Genomic DNA, 23959 nt, shown 5'->3' with positions numbered 1-23959 from the left:
TATGATTTATGATACCTAGAAAATACTAAGTAACAATTAACTGCAAGAAAATAAGAAACAATATAATGTTTGGGAAATTACAAATCATTTGGTATTGCTGAAGAAAAAATCTAATAGTAATGTAGAAGAATATGAAGGGGCTATGTAGCATGTTAAAGAGCTGGAAATTGCCATATGGATAATGAGAAAACGTAGGAATGGCATAGGCAGATTGTGTTTTAAATAGATCTCACTGGGGCAGGGTAGGAGAAGGGGAAGGGAGAATTTTGGTAAAGATTAGAGGGACAGAACCCAGGTACAATACCATAACAACTCAAGACTTTGTATATACTGTAATAAGGATACAATACAATAATTTAAATAGTAACTATAGGATAGAAGGGAGATAACAGTTGAGTGAAATACTTAGAAAGTAGAGTTGGCAAGGCTTGCCTCTAACAATAAATAAAATAGAGCCTATGCGATAATTCAGGAAAGGAAAAAAATAAATGATGACTTGAAGATTCTTTATTTGGCAGAACTTAGTAGCTAGCAAAAGCATAAAATGAGAACAAGAAAAAAATAGAATAGAGGAGTAAATAGAGAATTGAAAGAGAAAGTAAGAAAGGCAGTCTGTAGACATACTAAATTTAAGGTATTTCTAGAACATCTATTTAGAAATAAGTCCAACTTTTAGAATACAATTTCAACAGATTCAGGATTCATTCAAAAAGATAAAGAAGGCCAGGATAATTTGTGTTATATGATGTGGGAGGAAGAGGATGGTCTAATGAAGTACATGGTGAAGACATAGGAAATTAATGGATTAATGAGGTTTCAAATTTGGTAAAAGATGTGTATTCAAATCAAATTTTGAAGAAAATTTGATTCAGGCAACAGCAAGAATCTAGTATGGTTAAATATAAATGTATTATTTCTGAGTTTCATATATACTACTATGCAAAGAATATATCTATAGATCATTTCAGTATGAAGGACCTAAACATGTCATTTTGTAGGTTGATTAGGGAAATTTTTTTTATTAAATAAAAATATTTACCTTAAATTGGGGTAACAAAATTTAAAAAGTAACGTAATCTGAAATCTAATTTTATTTTGAATCTAATTTCCTTAAAACAAATTTGGCTCCCAGTATTTTAAGTATTTTAATCATTATTTTACTGCAGTTACAAAAAGTTAACAGGTAACATTTACTTAGTGTAAATTTTAAAATTTTATTATATTCCAAATCAGCATGGGCATTAACCATGACAACGACCACCCATCGTGTGCTGATGGTCTTCATATCATGTCTGGTGAATGGATTAAAGGACAGAATCTTGGTGATGTTTCATGGTCTCGATGTAGCAAGGAAGATTTGGAAAGATTTCTCAGGTATGGATGTCACTTATTGTTTTTGCCTTGTGAATGTTTATGTGTGCTGTTACTTTTTACAAATAGAGAAGCCAGTGTGGCAAGGTGGAAAGGCCACCAGAGTAAAAATGAAGGCACTTGGTTCCAATCCTGACTTTTCCATTGACTCATGGTGTAGTTTGGGACATGTTATTTAACCCCCTGCTTTTTAATTTCTACATTTTTCAAAAAGGACAGTTAAGATTATTTGTAAGATTGAAAAATTGTTATAATGATTTTAAAAATCTGTCACAGTATTTAATTGCCTCTTCAATTATTCCCAGTGGAAATATTAACACTGTTCATCCTCCAGCACATCTGTTATCATGAAGATCAGAGCCCTTCTAACAAAATCTTCACTTTTTGTTTGTAATATATCTACGCTTCAACTATTTTTTCATTAATAAATAGTTTTCACCATTATCATAGCCCTTGAGTCTCTTCTTTTCCACATTCAGTGGCAGAAACACTTAGCTTCTGTCTTGTTGGAAAAGTAAATGAAAAATATTACTGTTGCTCTCATTTTCATTTTAAAGCACGTGTTCATTTTTAAAGCCCTTATTTCTATAATTATAGAAGGATCACCTGAAGCAGTAAGCAATATGCAAAGTAGTTAGTGAGATGCTTAAGGTATCCAAAACAAGTCTTAATGAGAAATACAGGAACACCTAACTTGCTAAACTCACTACACAGATGAACTTTATTCACTTTTCTATATCCTTTAAATAGTTAAGCCAATTTTTCTATTAAATGGCTATGAAATCTATCAAACTATAATGTTTCTCACATTCCATAGCTTTGCTCTAAAATAAGTACAATATATGCTGTGCATGCTCTTTGTCATAACAGTCTAGAGAAGAGCAGTCAGAGTATGTGATATTTCAGACACACCATCAGTAGCTGCATCAACAGCCCTTCTGTAGGCCCTAATGAGTTCCTAAGAAACATGCATGATTTTTTATGGCTGCCTTCACATGAATCAGGACTCCTATGACATCAAATACCATTTTAAAATATATTACAAAGTTGTATACAAAGTTGTATTACAATGTCAAGCACAAATATATCTACACTGTTAATATTCAGCTGAGGATGCTTTCCATACATTCTTTAAATCCCCAAAATATAGCTGATATCTTACATTCACATACTACTTTTGGGCAAGTTACTCTCTGATTCTGAGCTTGTATACCTATTCAATGCATAAAATAACACTGAACTCACAGTGTTATATAGATCAGCTGAGTTAATTCATATGAATGTGTTTTATATACCATAAAATTCTTTGAATTTGAAAATTATTTATTATGATTATCTGCACTGTAAATAAATGATTTTTGACATAGAATAATTTCGATGAATATTCAATGGAAGAGCTTAAAGTAAAAATATATTTTTGATATTATAAAAGCGTTTCTTGTTATATGCTAACTAATCATATCAGCTTTTTACATTAAATTCAAAAATTTACTCATACCTACCTATTGCCAGGTCAAAGGCCAGTAACTGCTTGCTACAAACAAATCCGCAGAGTGTCAATTCTGTGATGGTTCCCTCCAAGCTGCCAGGGATGACATACACTGCTGATGAACAATGCCAGATCCTTTTTGGGCCTTTGGCTTCTTTTTGTCAGGAGATGCAGGTAAAGATCCAGGTGGGGTTTTTGTGCGTTCATTCATTGTTTAGAAGTATTGACTGGTAGGAGAAGGTAACTTTATTTTAGGGTTTGTGGATCAAAAACACCCCAATATATAAAAGAAGGATTTTCTAAGAAAAGGTATGTGCATTTTTTTCTTATACCTTGGAAGTGATAGAAATAAGATGTGAGCATTTAATCAAAGTCAATAAAGAAAGACCTAATAATTTCTACTTTGAAAATTACATTGATGTCAGGGAAGCATTTTTATTATGTCAGTTCAGTGCTTCTATTTTAAATCCCATACAGTTTTCTCTCCATATCTGCAAGAATTGGTTTCAGTACCCACATCCCGTTCCCCGAGCAGATACCAAAACTCCCAGCTGCTAACGTCCCTTATGAAAAACAATGTAGTATTTGCATATAACCTACCCACATCCTCTCAAATACTTTAAATCATCCCTAGATTACTTACAGAACCTGATACATTTTAAATGCTATGTAATGATTATACTATGTTATTTTATTATTTGTATTATTTATATTGTTGTATTGTTGTTTTTTTAAAATATTTTTTGTATCTGTGGTTGGTTGGATCCCTGGATGTGGAAACTACAAACAGGGAGGGCCAACTGTATTTTCTTATCTGGAAATGGGTAAAAATGTGATAAAAGCTATATATGAACGTGTAATTGTGGAGGAGGAACTATACATGTTAACCCTAAAAATAAAATTTTTAAAGTATCTTTTATAGGAACAAAAATTAAGAGAGTACATTTCTACATAAACTGGAAGAAAAGGGAAAATGTATAATGGTAAAGCAGTGTTTATGTATTAATATTCCAATAGTCAGTAATTAGAGAAGACAGTAGTGTTAAGTCCATAAATTCTAAAGGATGAAGCAAAATTACCTTCTTAACTGATAGAAGAGTTTAAGCTCTATTAACCCCTTTTTTTCTTTCCTGCTGGCCATCCCCTATCTGCCCATCTCCTCTCACCTCCTCCTCACACAAACACACATACACATTGTACTTCAGGAATAAACCAATAACCACACTGAGAGTAGATTGGTTAAGTATCGCTGAAACATAGCCTATTACACCCAGCCACAGTTTTTGTGAATGTCTCAAAGGAGTTTGGCTTTGTTGAGGATAATACTGTTTTGGGTAACTCAGCATAATTAAGATCCATTATAAGGAACAAAGCATATGACATTATAATGTGTTGAATGCTGTCTTTGCTTTGTGGTTCTTATTAAAAGAGTTTTGCACTTATTTATTAATTGCTTTTGATCAGTTTCACCCACCAGTGTGTAAGCTGCATGAGGGCAGAGTGAGTTTCTCCAGCATCTAGCCTAGGGACTGGCACAGAGTAAGTGAAATATCCAGTGAACAAATGATTTAGAATTAAAATGAGTGAATGTATGGAGTTGGAGCTGCATCAAATGTGATGTGTAAAAGGCTGTATGGACTGTAATACTCACCTGGCAATTGTGGAGCTTGACAGGAACTGGTGTTGCTATGTGTGATCTAATGCCAAAGGGTTTACATGTGGCACAGCCATGGATCCTTGGAACTCCATATCATGTGTGACAATTATGACATTAGTTCTGTAAGGTCTGTCTCCGGTACCTCTCTGACCTCATCTACTAACCTCCTTCACTGTGCTTTCACCTCTGAATCTTTAGACAATCAAAAGTCTGGTCACAATCTTCTTCCTTAAATATTCATGGTAAAATGAAAGTTTCTGAGGTATAAAGGTTTCGGTTTGTGGGCAGACACTTTTACAGGCTGAAGTTACCATTATTTTAGGCAACAAAGTAGGCTGTCGGTGTTCACTGTCACTGGAGCATTGCACAGGAGACAGTTTCAGTTCATGCGATATAGAGAATTGATAGAACTGATCAATGGATCAGTTCATCCAAAATGTTCATCTTCTATAAAGCATTCCTGCTGTAAAAACTCAGTAGATGATCAACTACACACATGATTCTGTTAAATTGTAGATTCTTTTCCATAATTACTATTTTACAAGCTTTTAGGGTGCTGACGAGTTGATGGGTGCAGCACACCAACATGGCACAAGTATACATATGTAACAAACCTGCACGTTGTGCACATGTACCCTAGAACTTAAAGTACAATAAAAAATAATAATAATGAATTGGGTCAGCTTACATAGGTAGGCTCAAACTGAGACACAGCTAATAGGAAATGAGAGCAAGATTTCCTTATTAGAACCCACTGCTTATGAAATACCCCAAGCTACACAGGAGAGTTTATAGCTCTGGATAGAGACGTTCTTATTACCTTGGAGTAATTTTGAAATTTATTGCAGTAACGATTGCCTGACATTTTGCAAAAGGTAGATCTTAATTTAAAAAAAAAAGAAATTATTTTAATATATCACATTGCAATTAAATTTTGCTAGTGCCATTCTACAATGTTTTGACCTCTAAATATCTTCCATATAGTGTGTTAAATTATTTATTTTTATGATATAATTTGATTCTTTTTCTTTTATTATACTTTAAGTTCTAGGGTACATGTGTACAACATGCAGGTTTGTTACATATGTATACATGTGCTGTGTTGGTTTGCTGCACCCATTAACTCATCATTTACATTATGTATTTCTCCTAATGCTATCCCTCCCCCATCCTCCCCCCTAACAACAGATCCCAGTGTGTGATGTTCCTCGCCCTTTGTCCAAGTGTTCTCATTGTTCAATTCCCACCTATGAGTGAGAACATGCGGTGTTTGGTTTTCTGACCTTGTGATCGTTTGCTGAGAATGATGGTTTCCAGCTGCATCCATGTCCCTACAAAGGACATGAACTCACCCTTTTTACGGCTGCATAGTATTCCATGGTGTATATGTACCACATTTTCTTAATCCAGTCTATCATTGATGGACATTTGGGTTGGTTCCAAGTCTTTGCTACTGTGAATAGTGCTGCAGTAAACATATGTGTGCATGTGTCTTTACAGTAGCATGATTTATAATCCTTTGGGTATATACCCAGTAATGGGATGCCTGGGTCAAATGGTATTTCTAGTTCTAGATCCTTGAGGAATCGCCACACTGTCTTCCACGACGATTGAACTAGTTTACAGTTGCACCAACAGTGTAAAAGTGTTCCTATTTCTCCACATCCTCTCCAGCACCTGTTGTTTCCTGAATTTTTAATGATCGTCATTCTAACTGGTATGAGGTGGTATCTCATTGCAGTTTTGATTTGCATTTCTCTAATGACCAGTGATGATGAGCATGTTTTCATGTGTCTTTTGGCTGCATAAATGTCTTCCTTTGAAAAGTGTTTGTTCATATCCTTAGCCCACTTTTTGATGGGGTTGTTTGATTTTTTTCTTATAAATTTGTTTAAGTTCTTTGTATATTCTGGATGTCAGCCCTTTGTCAGATGAATAGATTGCAACAATTTTCTCCCATTCTGTAGGTTGCCTGTTCACTCTGATGGTAGTTTCTTTTGCTGTGCAGAAGCTCTTTAGTTTAATTAGATCCCAGTTGTCAATTTTGGCTTTTGTTGCTATTGCTTTGGGTGTTTTAGTCATGAAGTCCTTGCCCATGCCTATATCCTGAATGGTATCACCTAGGTTTTCTTCTAGGGTTTTTATGGTTTTAGCTCTAACATTTAAAATTAATTCAAGATGGATTAAAGACTTAAATGTTAGACCTAAAACCACAATTTGATTCTTATAACCATTAATTGCCATAGTTATTGTCTAGTCCTATTTTACAAATCAACAATTTGAGGTCTAGAGCAGTTAAATAATAATTTGAAATTCTTATATCTATTAACAGAGAATGCTAGATCCAAACTCAGATTGTGTCTAAATCCCAAAAACAGAATGCACTGTAACCACTATGCTCTCCAGTGTCTTATGGAACTCAAACTTCTTTATATGCTGTATTGTCTTCTCTATGGGAAAACCCTTAGATCAGCTCTTGTATTTAAACTAATTTTTTTGTCTCCTATAGCACCTATACTATCAGTTTTAACCAGTATCTTAATTGATTTCTTTTGCGAAGCTCTTTGCTCTATTCATGTGATTATTTCCCACTAACCTACCTGCGCAGATTTTTTTTCTTGATCTCTGAAAATATGATTGTTTATTTGGGTTTTTAAAATCTGTTTCTCAATATCCTAGGATGTTGCCTTGTTTTAAAACTACAGGTTGTGCTAATAAAGTTAAGGTTTAGGTTTAAGGTGTCCAGAAATGTTCTCCTTTTTATTTTCTCTCCAATTTTATATTCCAGTCCCACATCAGTACAGCTTGTAAAGTGTAGTAACCTAATAGATGACACATAGATAGCTAGAACCATAGAAAAGATCATTTACATATTTAGTCATTGATTTGACAAATATTTATTAAGTTCTAAGTACTTTGCAGGCACTGTATGAAGCACTAATAACACAGCAGGAATCAAAGACCCTGCCTCCATGGAACTTACATTTTAGTTGGAGGAAATATAAATAAGCAAATGCATATCTAATATGTCAGTTGGTGATAACTGTTTAGAAGAAATATAAACTCAGGTAAAACAGGAAGTACTATCAAGGTAGATGGTTGCGATGGTGTCATTTCATATAAGGTGACCTGGGGAAGTTTCCTAGAGAAGGTGACATTTGTTTAGAGATCTAAAGAAAGTGAAAGAGCAAGCTATGCATTTATTTTGGGTGGAATACAGCAAGAGAAAACAGAATGCAAAATGCCCTGGGATTCACTGTGGGTCGTTTTGAGATGCCCATTACACATCCAAGGAGGAATGTAAGCAGGTCCATGATATATGTTTGGAATTCATTAAGAAGTATAAGATATTGGGGACATGATACCAAATAACAATTGGAAGTGAGTTAGAAAAGTTTCAAGGACTAAGACCCAAGTCAATGCAATATTTAGAGTTTCGGAAAATAAGAAAGAAAAACCAAAATTCTGAAGTATGTTGAGGTAGGAATAGAACCAAAGCAAATTAAGATCCTGGAGGCAATGTGAAAAGAATATTTCTCAAAGAGAGACTGATGAGCTGTGTCAAAAGCTGAAGACTTAAATGTAAAACCTAAAACTGTAAAAGCCCTGGAAAACAACCTAGGCAATACTCGTCTGGACTATTTTTTGCCCATAGGAATGGGCAAAGATTTCATGACAAAGATTCCAAAAGCAATTTCAACAAAAACAAAATTTGACAAATGGGATCTAATTAAACTTAAGAGCACAGCAAAAGAAACCATCAATAGAGTAAAGAGACAACCTTCAGAATGGGAGGAACTTAAATTTAAAAGGAAAACCAACTCCATTAAAAAGTGGGCAAAGAAAATGAACAGACACTTTCCAAAAGACATGCAGCCAACAAGCATATTAAAAAAAAAGTCAGTAACACTGATCATTGGATAAATACATATCAAAACGACAATGAGATAACATCTCATACCAGTCAGAATGGCTATTACTAGAAAATCAAAAAATAACAGATGCTGGTGAGGTTGCAGAGAAAGGGGAAGACTTATACACTGTTAATGGGAGTGTAAATTAGTTCCACCATTGGAAAGCAGTGTGGCAATTCCTCAAAGAGCTAAAAACACAACTACCCATAACTACCATTCAACCCAGCAATCCCATTACTGGGTATATACCCAAAGCAATATAAATCATTCCACTATAAAGACACATGCATGTGAATGTTCACTGCAGCACTGTTCACAATAGCAAAGACATAGAATTAACCTAAACGCCCAGTAGTGACAGGCTGGATAAAGAAAATGTGGTACATATACACTATGGGAATACTATGCAGCAATAAAAAAGAACGAGTTCATGTCTTTTGCAGGAACATGGATGGAGGTGAAGGCCATCATCCTTAGCAAACTAATGCAGGAACAAAAAACCAAATACTGTTTGTTCTCACTTATAATTGGGAGCTGAATAATAAGAACTCATGAACACAAAGAAGGGAACAATAGACACTGGGGCCTACTGAAGACTGGAGGGTGGGAGGAGGAAGAGGATCAGAAGAAATAGCTATTGAGTACTAGGCTTAGCACGTGGAGGATGAAATCATCTGTACAACAAACCCCTGTGACATTGAGTTTACCTATATAGCAAACCGGTAATATACCCCTGAATTTAGAATTAAAGTATAAAACAAATTTTTTTTAAAAACTGAAGACAAGTGGAGCAAAATGAAGGCTGAGATTAGACGGTTGATATTTTTTCCCAAAGGGTTTGACACACCATTATTTGAAGCTATATGGGAATGCCTGAATATATAATGTGTCAGGAAGTATAACTTAAAAATATAGCAGAAAATAGTTCTAACTGTGGAAGACTGAAAATAGTTGTGCACTACGTAATGACATTTCAGTCAATGGACCACATATACAACAATGGTCTTATAAGATTGTAATCTGTATTTTTACTGTAACATTTCTATGTTTAGATGCACAAATACTTAGGATTGTTTTACAGTTGCCTAACATATACAGTACAGTAACATGCTATGCAGATTTGTAGCTTAGAAACAATGGGATACACCATATAGCCCAGGTGTGTAGTAGGCTATATCATCTAGGCTTGTGTAAGTACACTCTACAATGTTCACACAATGACTACATTGCCTAATGACACATTTCTCAAAATGTATTTCCATCATTAAGCAAAGCATGACTGTAGTTCTGCTACATACATATACACCATCAGTTGGCTCTATGTGGAGTCACCACCATACCTGCCAATCTGTCATCTAAGTGCTCTACAAAACAAATCTCCTATATGGTAAGCTCCTTCACATTATCAAAGTTGTCAGCCCTTTTGTCATTGTATCTCTAGCATCCAAATAAGTGTTCAATAAATATTTGGTGAATGAATAAGTGAATCAATTGAATGATGGGGTACTGATTCTAAATTTTTCACTCATGTAAACACTTGAGTTTCAGAAATATATCAAGATAACATGATAACCTTTTAGAATATTAATGCAATAACTACATAAAACCTACTTATGCTATTGGGCAGGTAGCTTGTTTCACAGCTTATTCATAATTCAATTAGGCATCCTTATGACCAGCTCATTTCTAATCAACTACAAATAAACATCAAGCTTTGTAGTGTGAGCGTTCAGAGCAACCTTCAACATGTGTGTTTCAGGCAGAATCTTAAAAACAAGGTAACTCTGAATCTGACAAAGGCAGTTGGGCCATAGCATCTAAATTAGATGTTTCTTTTCCATACTTATAAACAGATATTTAAATACAAACACTAGAGGCTCAGCATTATTGCATAATGCTGATCTAATTAATGACATAAATTTACCCTTAGGATAACAACTTACATCTGCAGAATGTTTAAAGACACAGATGTAGAGATTCTGGTGAAACATCTTGATTGCAGGCAATAATAGCTCACTCTTCTGCATTAATTTGCAGAATTAATGGCTGACTTCTTGGATGGCCTTGTTCCTGAGTCCTAAGCAATTGGTGCCTGGTACCTCCAGGCCATCTGGCATCTTGTGGGTGAGCCAGCTCCAACTGCATCAAGTCATTGTAATAGCTTCCTGAAATTACTTAGCCTGGCTGCAAATACAGAGGTATGGAAGGATTTTTTCCCTAGAACTAGTGAGAAGTGGCCCTGTAGGAGTTAACCCTTTTTTGAAAAAGAAGGAAGTGTGATAAAATTGAAGACCTCCAGGAAACTTAAGATCCTGTCTTTGTGAACCAGGCACACTATGAATTGCAAATGTATTAAATAGATAGAAAAGTTTATAGTATTACTGAATCATATGATGACCTTAAATATTGACATAGAAAGTTCCAGTTTTACATTTCTCCTGTATCTACTTTATTCATCCAAGTTTGTAGGACTCTCTCAAACCTCTCCTTGAAGCCAATGCACAGACTGGAATTGAAATAAAGTAATGGCAAAAAACACAATTATGTTTGTACCAACCTAATATTATGAAAAACTGTAGAAGGCCTAGACTCTGTAATTTGGCATTGCAAAATTCCGGAGGCAACAAGAATTTGGATTTAAAAAAGGCTTAACATGAAATAGTTGGAGGACATAAACTGCATGATTTAAGACTTACAAAGCTGCGGTAATGAAGACAATGTGGTGTTGACGAAAGGAGAGACTTAACTCCTCAGTGGAACACCATAGAGAGTCCAATTATAGACTCTCACATATGTGTACAATTGATTTCAACAAAAGTAACAAGGCAGTTGAATGGGTAAAGAAAAGCTTTTCAACAAATTGTGCTAGAATAATTGGATATTCATCTTTTAATATTACATCATATCATAAGATAAAATTAACCCTAAATGTATTATAGACCTAAATGTGGAATCTACAAAACTATAAAACTTCAGGGAAAAATGTAGAGGAAATTTTTTTAATAGGACACCAGGAGTATGAACCATAAAAGGAAAACAAAACAAAATTATTGTTTGAAATGTATCAAAATAAATTATTTTATCTTAGGAAAACTCTGTTAAGACAATGAAAAGGTAAGCCACAGAATGGGTGAAAATATTTATAATAGGCGTATCTGACAAAGGATTGTTGTCCAAAATATATAACCCCTGTAATAGTAATAAAAGACCAAGCAATACAATTAAATGGGCAAAACATTTCAACAGACAATTTAGAAACGAAGATATGCAAGTAGCCAACAAACTCCTTAAAAGATGTTTAACATCATTCATATTGTATCAAAAAATGCAAATTAAAACCATAAAGACCTACATTTGCATATACATTGCAATGTCTTAAGCTTAAAGAATTGAAAACACTAAATTGTTGCTGATAATAGAGCAATCAGAATTCACATACCACTATTGGTAATATAGTATAGTCACTTTGGGAAAATTTTAGGTTTTTATAGGTGTTTTTAGGTGTTTTTTGTTTGTTTGTGTTGTTGTTGTTTTTTATCACTTAAGCATGCACCTCTTATATGATCCAAACTTTCCACTCCTAGATCCAAAAATATACTCTGCATGATCTCTTTAAATTTATTGAGACTCATTTATAATCTGTCCAGGTGAATGTACTATATGCATTTGACAGAATGCATTTCCGCAGTTGTTAGTGTTTCATGAACATTAATTAGGTCAAGGTTATTAATAGAGTTATACAAATCATCTTTTATTATGTGTATAGATGTTCCAATAATTACTAAAGTGGGGAATTTAAATATCCTACTATGACTGTGCAGCTGTCTGCTCCCTTCAATTGTGTCAGATTTTGATTCATACCTCATAAGGTTTTATTGCAACACACTAATACAGTTATTATTGTTATGTCTTCTTGATGCATTATGTCTTCTTATTGCATTTCTTTTCATTATGAAAAAGTCTTCTTTATCACTGGTAGAAGTAAAACTTATTTATATTGAAGTTTATTATATCCAATATTAATCTGATTTTGTGTGTTTATTTTTTGCATGGTATAATATTATGCTTTTATTTAGTTTAAATATATCCATGTACTATTTCAAGTGAGTTTCTTGTAGTAAGCATGTAGTTAAGTCTTGATTTTAATCTGTTTTAAAAATTATAACCTTTTAATTGAGGTAAGTATTTCATTAATGTTTAATCATTGATTAAACAATGTGTTTGAATTTAGGTCTTGATTTTATAATTTATTTTTTAACTCTTTATTTCCCTCTGATCCCCATTAATTTACTTTTATGTTATTTGAATTCTCTTTAGGATCCTACTTTACCTATTACATTTTTAGCTATAATCCTTTACCTCTTTAAGAGACCTGATCTGGGTCTAGGTCTGGGATCACACATCTTTATTTAAAGGGCCAGATAGTAAATATATTAGGCTTGTCAGCAGCAGAACCTATGTTGCACTCAAATCTGCTGCTCTAGCTCATATCAGCCACAGATAATATGTAAGTGGATGAGTAAGACAGGTGGCCAGTCTCCAGGCCATAGTTTGCCAAACTCACCTCTACAGATTAAAATAGAAACCCTCAATTTTTCTGAATCTACTTAGAGTTATTATAGTACTATTTCATTTGGAATTATTGGAATATGCAACCACGTACGTGCATTTAGACTTCTTCATTCAGTTTTTCTGTACTACCGTCATTTTATATATGGGGAGAGAGAGCATCTGTGTACATTGTAGACCATACAATAAAATTGTGTACATTTTACTTCATATACATTGCATGTATTTTAAGGATTAAGAATGTAAAAATAGTCTTTCACTTTTAGCTTGATATTTACCCTTTCCATTGTTCTTCATAACTTCCTGAAGTTAGGAGTTTTCCTTTGGTTTCATTTTCCTTCTCCATGTCTTTTAGTTGGGTTGCTAGTGACAAAATTCTCTTAATTTTCTTTCACCTGAAAGTTTTCATTTCACTTTAATTTTTGAAATATATTTTCACTTGATATAAAATTATAGGTTGACTTTTTCTTTTTCTTTTACCATCTCAGAAACATTCCTCTATCTTCTCTTCTCCGTAGTTTAAGATGAGAAATGTATAGCCCTTGGATTGTCATTTCCCTGTAAGTAATCTGTTATTTCTTCCTGTTTGTATGCAAGGTATTCTCCTTATCTTTGGTTTTCAGAAGCCTGACTATAATGTGTCTACATATGCTTTACTGCATATTTATCCCATTGGAGGATTGTTGAACTTACTCATTTTGTAAATCTCTGCCTTTTCTCAAATTTGGAAAGAAGTTTTAGTAATCATTCTTTTAAATACTTTCCTACCTCTCCATCCTCTCCTGAGAATAGGTACACACATTAATTTTTTTTATATAATCTCACAACTTTCTGTAAATCTTTCACATTTTTCAATATTTTCCCTTTCTCCTTCAGAGTCGGTCATTTCCTTTAAACTATTTTCAAGTTTACTGAATTTTTATTATTTCCATCCTGCTCAAATCCATTCAACTTTTAATTTTACGTATTGTATTTTTCACATCTAAAGTGAAAGTTTCAATTTACTTTTTTTAAACTTTTCTCTTGAGATATCTTTTCATTTATTACAAGTAAACTTCCATTACCTCACTAGGTATATTCATAAAGTCAGTTTCAAATTTTATGAAAATCATAACACATGTGTCATCTCAGGTTTGAATTGTTTATTTACATTTTTAAAGAAAAGGTTGCATTTTGCTGTTCTACATATGCCAGTGATTTCTACTTCTATACTAGAAATGTTGTTGTTATATTGTAGAGCAAGCATGAGCAAACTATGGCTTAAAGTTTTACTGGAACACAGTGACACACATTTTTTCATTAATTTTCTATGGCTGCACTCAAGCTACAATGGCAGTGTTGAACAGTTGCAACAGAGACCACCTGGCCAAGAAGCCTAAAATATATACTATTTGGCAATTTACAGAAAGAGTTTGCTGACCCCTGTTGTAGAGGCTCTGGATTCTGTTATATTCCTTAAAAGACTGTTTTTTGTTTTCATAGGCCATTACATTAATTAGATGTAAACTGGAAATTTTGTCTCATCTATTGTAGGCAGTAGCTCATATCTTAGATCAATTCGTTTTTCTCCTATCTGTGCTATTTGTAGGGTGTGTTGTGTATGTATGGGTCAGGTGCCAGGGGAAGACTTAAGCACCTCTGATTCTATTCCCTCTGGGATTCTCCCTTCAGTTTATGGCAGCCTTGACCACCTCAGTTTCTGTCTTCATGACTCTATAAGATGATGTTTTTCCCAGTTGGCACCTAATGTCAGGACACAATAGTGGGCATCTGTCAGGTTAAAGTTGCAAAGATGATGAACTAAACTTGTGCCAGTTTTTTCAGTTCCCCTCAAAAGTGTGCCTGTTGAATGCAATCACTTTCACAATTGCCATGCACAAAAAATAAAATACGTAGGAATACAGCCAACCAGGGAGGTGAAAGATCTCTACATGCAGAAATAGAAAATACTGCTCAAAGTAATCAGAGGTGACACAAATGGAAAAACATTCCATGCTCATGTATAGGAAGAATCAGTATTGTTAAAATGGCCTTACTGCCCAAAGCAATTTATAGATTCACTGCTATTCCTATTAAACTACCATTGATATTCTTCACAGAATTAGAAAACCTACTTTAAAATTCATATATAAACAAAAACAAGCCCAAATAGCCAAGACAATCAAGCAAAAAGAACAAAGCTGGAGGCATCATGTTACCTGACTTCAAACTATACTCCAGGGTTACAGTAATAAAAACAACACGATACTGGGACAAAACAGACACATAGACCAATGGAACAGAAGGGAAAACTCAGGAATAAGGTTGCACACCTACAACTATCTGATCTTTGACAGACCTGTTCAATAAATGGTGCTGGGATAACTTACTAGCCATATGCAGAAAATTGCAACCAGACCCCTTTTTAGGCCATACACAAAAATTAACTCAAGATGGATTAGATACTTACATGTAAAACCCAAAACTATAAAAAACCTTGGAAGACAAACTAGGCAATACCATTCTGGACATAGGAAGAAGCAAAGATTTCATGACATAGACTCCAAAAGCAATTGCACCAAAAGCAAAAGAGAGAGAGAGAGAGGGAGGAAGGAAGGAAGGAAGGAAGGGAGGGAGGGAGGGGATCTAATTAAACTAAAGAGTTTAAACTAAAGAGCACAGCAAAAGAAACTATCAAGTTTCCACCAAGAGTGGACAGACAGCCTACAGAGTGGTAGAAGATTTTTGCAAACTATGAATCTAACGAAGATCTAATATCTAGCATCAATCGCAAACTTAAGTTTACAAGCAAAAAACAAGCAACCCCAATAAAAGGTGGGCAAAGGACGTTAACAGACACTTTTCAAAAGAAGACATACATGCAGCCAACAATCATATGAACATCGCTAATCACTAGAGAAATGCAAATCAAAACCACAATGTAATACCATCTCACATTAGTCAGAATGGCTACTATTAAAATGTCAAAAAATAACAGATGCTAGTGAGATGTGGAGAAAAGGGAACACTTACACACTGTTGATGGAAGTGTAAATTAGTTCAACCATTGTGGAAAACAGTGGGGCAATTCCTCAAAGAGCTAAAAACAGAAATAGCATTTGACCAGCAATCCTATTACTGGGTATATACCCAAAGGAATTATAAGTTATTCTGTTACATGCATGCATATATTTACTGCAGCACTATTCACAATAGCAAAGACATTGAATGAACCTCAGTGTTCATCAGTGATAGATTGGATAAAGAAAATGTGGAACGTATACACCATGGAATACTATGCAGCCATAAAAAATGAGATAATGTCCTTTGCAGCAACATGGATGGAACTGGAGCCATTATTATTAGCAAACTAATGCAGTAACAGAAAACCAAATACCACATGCTGTCACTTACAAGTGAGAGCTAAATGATAAGAACTTGTGGACACAGAAGGGAACGACACACATTGGAGCCAATTAGAAGGTAGAGTCTAGGAGGAGGGAGAGGATCAGCCAAAACATCTAGTGGGTACTAGGATTACTACCTGGGTGATGAGATAATCTGTACATCATACCCCCATGACACAAGTTTAGGTATAACAAACCTACACATGTATCCCTGAACTTAAAAGTGAAATTTATGTATTTATTTATTGAGACAGAGTTTTGCTCTGTTGCCCAGGTTGGAGTGCAGTGACGCCATCTCAGCTCACTGCAGCCTCCAGCTCCCAGGTTCAAGCAATTCTCCTTCTCAGCCTCCTGAGTAGTTGAAATTACAGGCACCTGCCACCACATCTGGTTAGTTTTTGTATTTTTAGTAGAAACAAGGTATTACCATGTTGGCTAGGTTGGTCTCAAACTCCTGACCTCAGGTGATCCACCTGCCTCGGCCTCCCAAAGTTCTGGGATTACAGGCATGAGCCACCATGCCTGGCCAAAAGTTAAATTTAAAACAAAAAGTGTGTTGCCTTGGTTCACTCTCCAGAGCCTTCAGGAAGTTGTTTTTTGTATTCTGTTCACAGTTTATAGTTGATACCTACAAGAGGGTTGGTTTTTTGAGAAATTAATCCACAATTCCAGAAGGGGAATCTTTTTATCTTAATTCTGTATCATTTTTCTTTAAAAATTTAAAATAGGCTCTTCCATCTTTTTATTGTTTTCTTTTCTTTGGGGGCCTCCATTATATAGATATTAACAGTTCTCCTTTCTTTTAATTTCTTCTTATTCCCTTTCTTTATCACTTCCTGATGTAACTATGAAAGAGTCCCCTGCAGCTTGCTGCTTCATTCATTGGCTGTCCATGGGTTACATTTCCCTTTCTATGCCTATCACTTTACTTCTGCCAGTAGTTATGTATGTGGAGTGGAGGAGGTGAAAGAATGTCAGACTTATTCAGCTGGCAGTGGCCAAATCTTCTCTGTTAAAGGATAAAGTTTCTAGGATGTAAATGAGATAGATTTCTAACATTTCTTCCCATTAAAAGAAGGTTTATAATTAATGTTTAAATCCAATAAGTGTTACATTATGTAGTCAATGTTTATTAAGATTTATCCTCATTGTTTTCAGTCTCTTTGCTTACCATTGCTTTTCAGTCCTTTCTTATAAGGTCATACTTCTTTTTCTTAAAGAACATCATTGAGAAGCACCTTTGGGGCAGATCTGTAGAAGGTAAACACTCAGTGTTTGTTACATTGAAAGGGTCCTTATTTAACCTTCAAACCTGAATAAAATTTTAGCTGAGTTCAGGAGTGTAGATTGACAGATTTTTTTTTTCTCTTTTTTGCTTCTTTGAATATATCATAACTTCACCTCCTTACACTGGTATCAAGATATCATCTTTGCCATGTGCCTAATCTGAAGAGAAAACTTGCCATATTTGACATTTATTATGATATTTGCTGTAGATTTTCTTAGATGCCCTTTAATTTTAAAGAAATTCATTTCAATGACTAATTTGCTAAGATTTTTAAGTGAATGTTAAATTGCATCACGTATTTTGTATCCACAGATATAAAAATCATAGATTTTAAGTTACTGATGTGCCCAAGTACATTAATTAAATTCCTAATATGAAACTTACCTGTATTCTGAGAAGAAAACCTAATTTGGTCATAGCTAGATTCAGCCTGTTAAAATTTGTTTAGCATATTCAGATCTTATAAATGAAGTAGATCACTACTTTTACTTTCTTTTAAAAATCCCCCTCTAGTTTGGATATCATAGTGTTTAAAAGTTGTACAGGAACATGAATAGAGCTGTAGGCTATTATCCTCAGCAAACTAACACTGGGACAAAAAAAAAAAAAAAAACCACACACACACACACACAGAGAGAGAGAGAGAGAGAGAGAGATAACTGCCGGGTGCAGAGGCTCACATCCATAATCCCAGCACTTTGGGAGGCTGGGGCAGGCGGATCAACTGAGGTCAGGAGTTCAAGACCAGCCTGGCCAACTTGGCGAAACCCGTCTCTACTAAAAATACAAAAATTAGCCTGGCATGGTGGCAGGTGCCTGTAATGCCAGGTGCTTGGGAGGCTGAGGCAGGAGAATCGCTTGAACCCGGGAGGCAGAGGTTGTATTGAGCCAAGATCATCATGCTACTGTACTCCAGCCTGGGTGACAAGAGTGAGACTCTGTCTCAAAAAAAACAACAACAACAAACCAATTACCACATGTTCTCACTTACAAGTGGGAGCTAAACAAAAACTTATAAACACAGAGAAGGAAACAACAGACACTGGGGCCTACTTGAGCGGGGAGGGTGGTGGGAGGGAAAGGAGCAGAAAAGATAACAATTGGGTACTAGGCTTAATACCTGGGTGATGAAATAATCTGTACAATAAACCTCTGTGAAACATGTTTACCTATGTAACAAATCTTCATATGTACCACTAATCCTAAAATAAAAGTTAAAAAGAAGTGATGCCCTCTTTTTCTGTTCTCTAGAAAGTTTCTGTGTGTGGAGAATCTACATTCCTTCAAAGAGTGTTCATCTTTGGACAGGTGTATTCTTTGTGGGAAGATTTTTTTTTTTTTTTTTTTTTTTTTTTGTCGAGACGGAGTCTCGCTCTGTTGCCCAGGCTGGAGTGCAGTGGCCGGATCTCAGCTCACTGCAAGCTCCGCCTCCTGGTGTGGGAAGATTTTTAACAGGCTTAACTATTCTGTGGTTATAGAATTGTTCACCTTTTCTATTTCTTCTTGATTTCACTTTAGTAAATTTTAAGTTTCTATTTTTCAATTTCATATAGTTTTCAAGTGTATTGGCATAGATTTAATTATAATGTCTATTTTCTGTTTGAACTGTTATCTGTTATACCCTCATTTGTTATTCCTAGTAGTATTTATTTTTGCCTTCTCTTTTTGCTTGATTAATTTTCAATTATATTAGTCTTTATAAAGAACTAGAGTTCAGCTTTATTTTCCCTTTTGAGTCTTTGTTCCCTATTTTAGTACTGTCTCATACACACACACACAAAGTTATTCTAATTATAATAAAGTTCTGTTATTAGAAAAGTATGTTTCTAAAATTTCATTTTATATCTGAATTACCTTTGCAATCTATTAAGTTATTGAAAATGTATTTCAGACAGTAATGCAGGGAAAAGAAAGTAGTTATATGTCTAAGGATTAATTATTACTTCAATGCATATGCACTTAAAATTGTCTTATTTTAACATAAATTTCAGAACATCTTAATGGAACTATTTGTTGTGAAAGACAGGCATGGGTATAGGTTAGCTTTGAAGATAAATTTTATAAGATTTGTACAGGACAATTAACCTTCCATTTCAATACATAGTACATTTATGTAACATTTAAAAAGCCTATTTGAGATAAACAACCAAGTACATATTCTCTTTTTTTTTTTTTTTTTTTTGAGACGGAGTCTCACTCTGTCGCCCAGGCTGGAGTGCAGTGGCCGGATCTCAGCTCACTGCAAGCTCTGCCTCACGGGTTTATGCCATTCTCCTGCCTCGGCCTCCCGAGTAGCTGGGACTACAGGCGCCTGCCACCTCGCCCAGCTAGTTTTTTGTATTTTTAGTAGAGACGGGGTTTCATCGTGCTAGCCAGGATGGTCTCGATCTCCTGACCTCGTGATCCACCCGTCTCGGCCTCCCAAAGTGCTGGGATTACAGGCTTGAGCCACCGCGCCTGGCTATATTCTTTCAATAAACTCTTTTTGCTATAGAAGCATAACAAAGGAATATTGTATTATTTTTATTAGTTTGCTAGAAAATGCTGGGTTGTGCATCTCTGTTGTGGATTCCTATGCCAAGCATTTTAAGTTATAGATATTTTCTTAACTGATTTATTAAGTGGTTTCGGCAACTAAGTTGAAAAAAAATATTTCACTCTTGCCTGTGTAATACCATAATTCCCCATTCTGCCCTTTAGAAAGGGCTTGCTTTTATGTACCTCTAATGTGACATATCTGAGGTATTGCACTTTTCAAGGTGACAACTATACATACTATTTCTGCAACATTTTATTGCCTTGTGACAGTTTGGTTTGAATTTCTAAATCTCAGTTCCTTTTAAGACTGAGGCTGTAATTTATTTACCATAAGATCCCTAGACCTGCAGAACAGAAAGGGTAAAAGACATCTCTGAGAGAGATTTTATTCTACGTGACCATGCTTATCTTGAAAAGCTGCCAAGTTTGCTTGTGTGCTCTGAGTGTCTCAAGTAGGAACCAATTAGAGTACCTGCCGTTTCAAATAGCAGCAGATAATGGTGGAAGAACAGAATGTAGACTACCAACAACGTTCAACAAGCAAGCATTATTCTAAAACTACAGTGTAGATTTGCTTTTTCAGTTCAGTATGCATTGGTTAACTAATGAACTTGAATAAAATAACTATTGTTATGAGATAACTAAGTTTTATTAAATGCAGGTAAAGAAAAATTCTTCTTTGAAATTTTCTTCTAAAGAAAATTCAACATTTGACCCCATAATTATCAAACATCCCTGACAGACGGTTCCTAGATGGGTGAAAAATTTTTAGAAACAAAAATGCTCAGGTTAGACATCTGATAACTGAAATATTCTTAAATGTCTCCACAAAAGTACATGAAAAACATTTGACCTCTTAGCCTATTTTCAAGAGTTTAAAATTTTACAAAGGGGCAATATGATTTATAGGCATTCTTTACAATAATTTTCTAGATGAATTTTTAGTAAATGCTATGGGCAGTTAGAAGCACACTAGTTAAGCTAAACTATATCCTAAATATAATAAGATATATTTGTGTGACATATTTTGAAGCTGGAAAAAATGTCATGGAAAAGAAAATAAGGTAAATTAAATATCTCTCACTCTCTCCATAGACTATTGAATTTTAAAAGCTACAAACAGTTCAGAAATCTAAAGTATAGGAAAATAATATGTTGGGATTTGCAACAAAGTAATTATTAGAGCAATTAAATATTAAATATATTGAAAGAATATATGTTTCAAATAGGCATGTCACAATTTAAATATATTTTTCAAATATATGTAATAGATTTGAGTCATAAGTTAACTTTAATTTTGCTGTGATTTTTAGTCTGTTTTGAACACCAACACTAGAATAAGTTTCCCAAAATAACCTATTATGTTATCAATCCGCTGCTGGTCAACTGCTAAATGGCTTATTTTTCCCTACAAACATAAAGTCCCTAGTCTTTCCTGCCTCTTCTGTCTTTTCAACCTTGTTTTTTGCTACTCTTCCCCATGATGTAGCTACTCCCCATTGCACCGGTCTGCTCACCTTTTCATAACTATGCCTTTCCCATTTCCACTTGTTCTGTCTTTATTGACCTGTTCTCCTCCTCCCTCTTCTCCCAATGTCTGGATAGGTAGTAACACAGTCATCTTCGCTACGGATGTAATACTCAACTCATTTTTTTTTTTTCTTTTTTGAGACAGAGTCTCACCCTGTCACCCAGGCTGGAGTGCAGTGGCACTGTCTCAGCTCACTGCAACCTCTGCCTCCTGGGTTCAAGCAATTCTCGTTCCTCAGCCTCCTGAGTAGCTGGGATTACAGGTGTGCACCACCACACTCAGCTAATTTTTTAAGTCACTTTTAAATGTCCTTTATGGATTTCATATTTCTGCACAATTGTTAACAATATTTTTGAGTCTAAAAAATGTCAACCACCTTACAGAAATAGAAAGTCTTTATTAATGTGTGTGTTGGCCTCTTCTTATCTGTCTGTGAGCTGACCACAATTATAGCTGTGTCTGAGGTTTTTGACAATTTTTCTATTACATTTCCTCAGAGTTCTCTTTGCTTATTGTTGCCATGTTTCAGCTGCCTTATCCCAGTATTTTTTAATCCCTTTAACATTTCCCTAGAAAACTTTCATTGTGTTCTGAAGATGTAAAAATCCTTCATATTGAGGTAAAAAGTATTGATAACAATTTATTGAAACATACACATTAAGACTATATTGTGTCAGGGGTCAAGACTGTATAATGAATCAATAAAGTACTAACCATGGCATTTAAGCATGAAAGCAGAGCATAAGTGGGAATAGACTTTAGGGCAGCAGACAATGAATTTGTAACACAAAAACAAACACTTATTCTTCCAGCTGGTCCATGTGTCATAGTATAAATGATTATTTCTGTCTTAAGTTTTTCTGTTGTATCTTGTGTAACCATATGTGTTTTATTTAAGGAAGTTTTAAAAGATTTAACTTTAGTAAACAGAGTTTTCTATCATTATGTATCAATCTTTCCATCACTATAAATGAGCCCTCTACTATTTCAATTACAGGTTTAATATTTTAAGTACCGAAAGCATATTTTTCTTCAAATAATTTTTGTTGTTTTACCAAAATAGCTTTCTTAACAGTGATTGGCTTCACTTAAAAAAATGTGATACCTTCCCCTTATAGTGTGCCTTTGTTTTCAGCATGTTATTTGCACAGGATTATGGTGCAAGGTAGAAGGTGAGAAAGAATGCAAAACCAAACTAGACCCACCAATGGATGGAACTGACTGTGACCCTGGTAAGGTAAGTCATTTGTGTTGTCTGAATTTAATAAGTCTACTAGGTGAAACTTGAGAAACTTGCTTAGCACTGATGGAATTATTTCAGTATATACAAAAATATTAGTATTTCATCAATTTTAACATTTATACTTTATAAAATCCGTGGTTGTTTTGTTAATATCAATGTGGTGGGGTTTTATTTTATTTGTTGTTGATTATGAGAATGTTGAGAGTCATATATATACATTAATATAGCAAAAATGTGAAGTTTTTTTTACTTTTTAAACAGAAGTAAATTAAGCACAAATAATAGCATAAATGGTAAAATTTCTCATCGCTGATGAATCCTTTCAAGTATAAAATCATTGACTTAGGAGAGCAACTGAGTATTTTTTCCTTGTCAATATAATAACCATCCATAAATTATTCCAGCTGACATTTGGAGACTAGTAAATATTTGGCTGTCTGTGTAGTTTAATGTACTTCATAAGACTTTAAAAATTTATTAGTATATATTTCCAGATCAAAATAACTGCTGTTGAAAATTAATTTTCCTTTGAGGAATATGAAGAAGATGGATTTCACATGCATTTAATAATTATGGTTAACATAATCAAAAGACAACAGATCAATAGTTTACATAATTTTCTAATTTGCATACTGTGATGGGAAAATAGAATTGTTATCACTATACTCAGTTGCAAGATCAGAAAGCTTGCCTCTGCAGAGCATGAATGTGTATTACATTTGAAAATAAATAGCAACATAAAGAACTTATAGATTGCTTATGGTGAAATACTTGAAGAAAACATGAAATTATGTGGAATTTTATTTTAAAAACATATTGATTTGAAAAATGGACAGAAATGAAGGTATTGAACTTCTAGAATATCATCCGAAGAAAGTACACACACAGACACACATACACACACACACACATGCACACAAAGATGCTTAGGTAAGGATGCAGTTTGTAATGGAGAGAAATGAGAAACAATGAT

At 34.5% G+C, this 23959-nt stretch overlaps 1 protein-coding gene across 1 annotated transcript in view; it reads left to right on the top strand.

Annotated features, from left to right (window-relative positions):
- ADAMTS19 (ADAM metallopeptidase with thrombospondin type 1 motif 19) overlaps positions 1–23959 on the top strand; it is a 252046-nt gene that overhangs the window by 142248 nt on the left and 85839 nt on the right. The window contains exons 9-11 of the mRNA XM_026454497.1: positions 1234–1374; positions 2884–3034; positions 22879–22980. Coding sequence (XP_026310282.1) covers positions 1234–1374; positions 2884–3034; positions 22879–22980 — 394 coding nt within the window. The remainder of the gene's footprint in view (positions 1–1233; positions 1375–2883; positions 3035–22878; positions 22981–23959) is intronic.

The sequence above is a fragment of the Piliocolobus tephrosceles genome, chromosome 4 (assembly GCF_002776525.5).
Source record: "Piliocolobus tephrosceles isolate RC106 chromosome 4, ASM277652v3, whole genome shotgun sequence".
Taxonomy (NCBI): domain Eukaryota; kingdom Metazoa; phylum Chordata; class Mammalia; order Primates; family Cercopithecidae; genus Piliocolobus; species Piliocolobus tephrosceles.
The sequence above is the reverse complement of the archived record's forward strand: the minus strand, read 5'-3'. Positions and strand labels throughout refer to the sequence as shown.